Source organism: Sphaerodactylus townsendi, linkage group LG01 (assembly GCF_021028975.2).
Source record: "Sphaerodactylus townsendi isolate TG3544 linkage group LG01, MPM_Stown_v2.3, whole genome shotgun sequence".
In the NCBI taxonomy this organism is placed as follows: Eukaryota; Metazoa; Chordata; class Lepidosauria; order Squamata; family Sphaerodactylidae; genus Sphaerodactylus; species Sphaerodactylus townsendi.
The window spans coordinates 67,776,656-67,784,245 of record NC_059425.1 but is presented as its reverse complement, the minus strand read 5'-3'; the positions used below and the strand labels follow the sequence as shown (position 1 = coordinate 67,784,245).

General features: G+C 47.0%; 1 protein-coding gene across 2 annotated transcripts in view; it reads left to right on the top strand.

The window, feature by feature from the left end:
* The first annotated feature begins 2,412 nt into the window (after positions 1-2,412).
* The window catches only part of FOSL2 (FOS like 2, AP-1 transcription factor subunit), a 29,110-nt gene continuing 23,932 nt past the window's right edge, over positions 2,413-7,590 (top strand). Inside the window, exon 1 of one of the 2 annotated variants that reach the window (XM_048513094.1) lies at positions 2,413-3,414. In XM_048513094.1, the coding sequence (XP_048369051.1) occupies positions 3,316-3,414 (99 nt within the window). In that variant the 5' untranslated portion in view covers positions 2,413-3,315. Of the gene's footprint in view, positions 3,415-3,835; positions 4,059-7,590 lie in introns of those variants that run through there. The other variant, XM_048513177.1, reaches the window with a different exon arrangement.

The following is a 7,590-nucleotide window of genomic DNA, read 5'->3' as shown; positions in this document are numbered from 1 at the left end:
GGAACACGGACCTCCGGTCTCCCGCTGCTGGCGATCTCCACCAGATGTTATCTCCGCGTCTCGTCTCGTTCTTACGCTGACCGCGTGGGTCGACTACACAAAAGGACGCAAGTGTGCAATCAGCTCTAAGGGCAAAGAAATCTTATTTAATACAAGATTGCCACAGGGACTTGCAGAAGAACTGCAGCTGTGAGCTCTCTGTGGAAGGAGCAAGGCATGGGCTCTATCTGGATCGGTTCCACAATGGAGAACAATGACGGCCTTCAGTTTTCCCACAGGGCCCTTTTTAAAAACCCAAAACTGTGCCTGAGAATCACAGTTCACCCAATTGGAGCTATGCAAGGGCTAGATGAGGATCCATTTTGTAACATAGTAGTGCTAAGAAATGGTGTGTCTTGTGGTATAGTTTGTAGCCTTGGCTGTGATACATGATTTGATGTTGAGGGGTTTTTTGGGGGGGGATTTCACATGAAAATCCTGAGGATCCATTAATATCTATTATTTTGAACCTTGTTTTTGTGCAATGACAGTTCCATAAAGGGGTACATCTGTAAATCTTGCATCCTGTGGCCATTGCAATGAAAAGTGAGTTGATTGTGATTTTTGCATGGCCTAGTTTTAAGATTCTGTGAATCAATTAGGATCCCTGTTTGAGTCAAATTGATGTGGCAGGGTGGAGCCATGAGGGGGTGAATCCCTGGTTTCTATAGTGGAGTCTGAGGCCAGGAATGTGAGGAGTGATTTGGTGGTGAGTTTCGAGTGTCTCAGTGTAAGGATCCACAAGGCTCTGTACTTTGGAACCATGTTTTTGTGCCACAGCGGTGCCATGAAGCTGCAAATTCATGATTTTTGTGCTGGATCCATGCCTGTGACCATGGACATAATATGTAATTGGGTTGGGAGTTTGGGATGACCCCACACACACATCCTGAAGTTTCATGAAAATCTGTGTTCCTGAACCATGTTTTTGCAATGGGGCAGTGGCATGAAATAATGGGTTCATGATTTTTGTGGCATGCGGTTTAATGGTGAGTTTTGGGTGACCGATGAGGATTCGTGCACCAGAACCATATAGTTTGCACCATGGTGGTGCTATAAAGCAGTGGATCCTTGGTTTTCATGGTGCAGTCTGGCTATGGGGACGATATGTGAGTTCATGGTGAGTTTGTGGGGCCTTAATGCAAAAATCATGAGGATCCACTAGGAGCCATGTTTTTGCACCACTGCAGAGCCGTAAAGTCAAGGATTCATGATATTTTTGGTACTTCCCATAGACTAAGATCTACAACATGCCATTGGCTATATTTTGTTTTGATGTGACAATCATATGAATTCATGAGGATCCATGCCTCATAACTTTGCACCACTGCAGCACTATAAATAATTGGATCCATCTGTGTATTATTAAAATGCAGTTTATATTCTTGGCTTTGACATGTGATTTTGATACGGGATTTGGAGGAGTTATGTCGGGGGGAAAAATAGAGGAGTCAAAAGGATTTCTCTAGATCAGTTTTTTAAATCTATCCCTATCTTACTTAAAAGCAGGCAAGACAAACTGAGAAAATTCATGAGGCCAAATTATCACTGCTCCCTCTCCAAGGCACTTGTGTGTGGGGGGAGGGGGTTGTTATTGTTCTGTAAAAGATAACAAGAACTCAACGCGGAACGAAGCGCAGGAAAAAAACTGGGCACAAGTCTCTTCGCCGTGGCAGTACAGGATGGATGCATCTTAGCGCTGCCGCGGCCACCTCCCCGATTCATCCCTCCCAGCTCACCCAAAGCAAACTTTCCGCCAACTCCCTCTACCGAGGAATGCGTCCGAGACAGAAGACTTCTCTCCTCCCGTCCCCCTTCCTCCCGGACCCTCGAAACCTCCGTATCCCCCGCGATCGCCGCCCAGAAGACTCAACGTGGCTACTCTGGGCAACCGAGCGGCGGCTCGCCTCCACCCCACCCCGCCGCCTTTCCTTCCTTTCTGCCCAGATTTCCTCTCCAGCGATTTGTTCGATCGCTCGCCGACGAGCAGGGAATCCCTCTCGGCACGCGTCATCCTAACCAAGGAAACCCACGCTCGCGTAGTGCAACGCAAATGACCATCTTTGGCAAGGGCGACTTGCGACAATGGAAGAGACTAAACCCAGGGGCCGGACGGGGGGGGGTAGAGTTCGGGGGGAGGCATGGACTTAGGAAATGGAGCCCATCTAACGTCCGGGTCGGGCTGTCATTCCGTGGCAAAGGACACGGGGGGCGGGGGTGCAAAAGGCCGCCAGTTTCCTGCCTGGCGCTTTCTGGCCAGGGCGATCCTAGTCTCCGCCTCCCCCTGCTCGTGTGCCAGATGGGAGGCTCCGGGGTGTGGCCAAAGCAACCAGCTTGACGTTTGCGAATCCACATGGTCCAGAGGCAGGCGACTGAATAATAAGAAGCGTGGATTTGAACTCATGCCATTGCACTGACTCATCCAGGGACAGCAAAGGAGCTCCGAGAAGGGGATACGCAGAGAGGCGCTCGGCGGCAAGAAAAGGAGAGGGGCGGGGGGCGGGTGACAAGGGGAGAACCGGATCGCCTCCGTAACAGGGCAGGTCGGCATCAAGGGTTAAAAGATCACGACTTAAGAGGCACATTTTGAACGACAACAAATAAACAAGCAAGGATCCTCAGATCCCGGGCTGAATCATCCAGTCCAGTTAGAGCAGGAAGCCGGCACTTTTCTGAAGGGCTTAATTACACAGGAGGCGAAGATCCTCCTGACTTCAAAACTCCGGAGCCGCCGAGGCTGCCATAGCAGAAGACGGAGCCGCAGGAAGTTGGAAGGCAGGGAGGGGGATCAGGCGCACCCTCTCTGGGGGCTTTCTCGACTTTAGATAATAAACTGCCGTTTGGAAAGGGGAGTGGGGTTTTTTTTAATTAGCACATCACCGGTTGAATGTACAAAATCAAGTGTTAATTTTTCATACGGGGCTCAATGATTTGGGTCTAGAGGAAGAGGGTTTTTCCCCCCCTATAAGCCAGGGAGGTTTTGGGGAGGGTTGTTTTTAACGCTCACGGTCCTGCGTCTCAAGGAACAAGCAACTCAGGAAAGGATTGCGTTTGCCATTGCTTGAAACAGAGAGGGAGGAAAAAACCGCCAAAAGCTACCATCTCTCTGTGAAAAAGAGGCAGCCGAAGCAAAAAAAAAAATAACAATAATTTTAAAAAACCCAAGATCGGAAGCAAGTGAGGCAGAGAGAGCCAGAGAAAAAGGCAGCGCGCGGCTGGGAGTTTTTCTTTTTTCTTCTTAAGTTCATCATTTCCCTCCTGCTTCCACCTCGGATCATGTACCAGGACTTCCCGGGGAACTTTGATACCTCCTCTCGGGGCAGCAGCGGTTCTCCAGGCCATCTGGAAACTTACTCCAGCGTGACACCTCAACAGGTAGGGGCGGTCCCGGGCGCTTTGGCCGCCAAGCGAGGGGTTTGGGGAGTTGCTGTGGCGGGTCGCGTGGCGTCCTCGGAGGCGCTCGCGTGTTCGGAATCCTTTTTGGCCTTGGACTACCCGGCTGGGGCAACTAGGTTTGATTCGGGAGCATTTGTGGGCTTGGGGCGGCTTCGTGCAGAAGCGGGGCTCCCCCGCCCTCTTGTTGTTCTCCCGGGGTCTCCGCAGCCAGGTCGGCCGTGCCCTGCAATTAGCCGGAGCCAGCAAGAACCTGCCTGCCCTCCCTTCCTCCCCGCGCTTCCCGCTCCGTGCCTTCCAGCACTCCCGAATGGTAAAGTTCACTGACCACACCCCGTCCACCTCCTGCGCGTGTACTCGAACCTCTCCCTGGCTGGGGCGATGGGGGGGAAGGCGAGGGTGGCGCGTCTCCTTTGGCCTCGAGTCCGACAGGCGGCCTTCTGCGCTGCACCTTAAAAGGAGGCGGAAGCGGCTGCTGCTGCTGCTGCTGCTGCTGGCTTGGGCGGTTTGGGGCGAGCGCGGCCGGGACTAGCGCCTCAAGTCCCAGCTTCAGACGGCAGCCGGGGCGCCCCAGCGGGAATAGAGCGGCGAGCGACGGGCAGCCGCCGCCGAGGCTCCGCAGCTGAGTAAGTGGGACGGCGGGCTTCTCCCCCCGAAGGTCCGAGTAGGTGGCCTGGGGTCAACTGTGTGCGTGGAAAAACTCCCGGGGCGTGTGTGGGGCTGTGGTCGTCTTTGCGGGCTGGGTTGGGCTGGCCTCGGGTGGGTTGAAACTGGGGCCGGAGAGGACGGGGGCAATATATGGAGGGGGAGATCCAGGTCAGTGGCGGGGTTTGGGGTGCTGTTTGTCGCGGGCGCTGCCAGAGGAGGACTCATCATTGCTTCACCCCGGCTGCTGGTCTCTCGCATCTCCAGGGACGTCTTGAAGCCCTTCTAGAATTCAGAGTCGCTGACACGTGTCCTCTCGAGCGCTCTTTTTCAGACTCGCGAGTCTCCGACACGCTCTTGTACGCTTCGCCAGGGCTACGGGCAGTATATATGTACACTGTTTCAGTATAAAATGTTGCTGGGGCGGGGGAAGGAAGCTGTGTCTGGTCACTGAAAGGAAGCTACAGATCTCGAGTGCTTAATGCTGAGATTTCCACTGGAATAGAAACAATAGAAAGAACTGTCCTCGCATTTCAGAGCATTGCCTTCCTGAGCCAGAAGTAAATTATCCTGCAGTTTGCTATTTTACACCGATGAGATTGTGAACTGTGAGGTTGTGTAGTGAAGAGTAGTTCAAACCACCCATATCTTTTGTTTGGTTTACTCTTTGTTCTGTCCCAAGACTTGTGTCACTTTATAATTAAATTTCTGAAGATTTTGTTTTTGAGTTGGGGGGCATCTCTCTGTACACTGTACCCAATTGTTAATGGGATTCTAGACCCCTGAGTTTGCTGTGGTGGCTGCCTCATACCTTCTCACTTGTCTCATGGACGAGTTGTCTCATGGATAACAGACTGACTTTTTTGTGCCACTTAGATGCTTTCTGGTGGCTTTGTAGAATCAGAAGTGGAGTGGAAAAGGGTTCCCTCATCATAACTATACTTCCTGGGCCTTTGTTGATGCAGGCTGAGCGCACAGGCCACCTAAGGGAGGCCCAGGGAGACAGTGACTGGATTTTTGTTTTGTGTGCCATATACCTGACTGAGTGGATTTGTTTTCTCTTAACTTTAAAAAACAACACATGGGCTTGAAACACCCCTCATTCCTTAAAATTTCCAGTCCTTAATTCCTTATCTCCTTATTTGAGATATGCAAATATATAAACATGGCATATGGGCTGATGAAAGGAAACCCATCCTCATTTTTTTGGGCACAGTCCCTGACTGATATGCATTTATGCGCATTCCCAGGAACCAGCTCTTTAGATTCCAAACTCCTATTAACCCAACTAAATTGGGCTTTGTGAAAATGATATTTTTGAGGCTTGATGAAAGATGGTGTATGTGAAATTAAAAAGTCCTTCAAGAGATTAGGCTGCATAAAAAGTGCAAAGAATTGGTGTCACTGACAAAGTGAGGACCAGGTCCACTCTGGTTCAATCTACAGGTTTGTAAACTGAGCTGTGGTATTATTATTATTTTTAGAGATCTTCGTGCAGATTTCTTAAAAATCCTAATAGTGTTGTTTGGTATGGAATGTTTAATGTACAGATACATCAAGATTAAGTCCAAATGCCTCAGTTGGGATATCATTGTGTAAACATACTTCATTTGATAACTTTTCTTTGCAATGCTTGGGTGGTTTTTTGTCACACCCCCCCCCCCCCAAAAAAAAATCTGGTTTCCTGAGAAAGAAAGAAAAACTCATGCACTGAAAAATGTCAAAATATATGAAGCAAGTCAATAGAATCTTTGTGGATATTTGGTTCCGGTCCACCTCACGCAAAAGGCATAGGGAAACATTGCTTCCCCCACGTCGTATGTTTCAAGTCTTTAAATATTTTGAATGTGCTGTGTTAATCAAATATATATGTTTGATTTATTTGGATAGGGAGGAATTTAAAAGAAGCTCCACAGTTTCAGATACTGGGCCATACAGATTTTTAGTGGCAATGGCGTCTACTTTGTTTGCCTTCTTAGTGAGCAGTTTGTCCCCATCCCTTGTACTCATGTGCTAGGATTGTCAAATCTTTTTGCAGTGATTTCCAAAAAAATACCCAGGCTTGTTTTGCTCCAGAACTGTTTAATAATCATGATGACTCAGAAATGTTTACATTAAAAAAAGCAGATGAAGAAGTTGTAAAATTCTGGACTACAAAGTGTGTTTAGGACTACAGAGTATATTGGCCTGATTCTCTAACTTAAAATAAGATGGCTGTTTGGACTGGGAGATCATAAAACAAATAAAGATGTATATGCATCTGTTCAGATTTCTCTGTCTCTGGTTGTCTAATTTTATATATTTTTAGGACATTTTGTTAACATTCGTTGTAAATCCAACTACCACCGCAGATTTCCATATTCCAATAGTTATTCTTGGCTTGGATTGGAGAAATATGTTCCAAAAAGTTAAAGAACGACCTTAAAATTCACATGTAGGTTAAAAGGCAACCCTTGAATGAGCACCACTTAAATACTGAGGGTGCTTCTTCACAAAAAAAGTTTTGTATTGAGTGATAGCATAAAAAGTGCTAGTGCCTCTGGCTGCCATTGGTTTACAGATGCCCTGAAAAACAAGTGGACTCCTAAGCTGACTACAGTATTCTGTTTTTAAAGAAATAATAATGAAACATTTTATAAAAATATCCATTCTCTCTTTTGCTTGTGACCCCATCCCCATTTTCTAGCTTGAATTTTTTTCTCTGACTCCAAATTTACTACTATTTCATCAGCTACACAAAAACAATGATTTTTGCACTATGGTGGTATTTAAGTACCTCAATCACCTTCCTGATATGCGAAGAGCATCTTCTTGAAATAGGCATTTACAATTCGTTTTTAATAGGTTTAATTAGTTTCAGTCCAAGAAGACAGAATGCATTTTTTCCTTCAAGCGACTTACATCTTCATGCAAAGCTGGGGAGTGATATTTTGTTGCTTTCCTTTGGTATCCAGACATTCCTTGGCCGACTAAAGGAAGGTTGTTGGTATTTATTGTTGATTAATTTTGACCTTCAGAAGGCAAGTTCTTACAGGGCTTGTGCGATTTGACTACATTTTTGGGATAGCTCTTATGGTCAGTGTCTAGTCTCGAAGGATGTTGGAACTTGAAGAATGAGAAATATTTCCTGTTGAAACTGAAATATATGAAATCCAGAAGGCTCCTTGCTTCTTGCCTTTCTTCTTAGTCCACATTTTTCTCTGGGTTTTTTTCTGGAGGTATCTTTGTAATGTGCTAGCATAAGCAAAACTATGGCTTCTGAAGAAGACATTGCACAACCTAATTAGTTACACAAACCTATATTTCATAACTTGTTTACATCAGTTGGCCTTGCTTTACCCCCCCCCCCCTTTACTTCTTGTTGAAAATGTAAAATGTACCAGTAAGATGAGACACACAAAACATCTTTTTCATATCAAGCAGTTTTAGGGTGATTTTTTAAAGAAAAAGAAAAAAACCTGTCCTACAAAAAACTGTGGAAGTGGTGCCAGTCTGTGACATTCCCACACATCA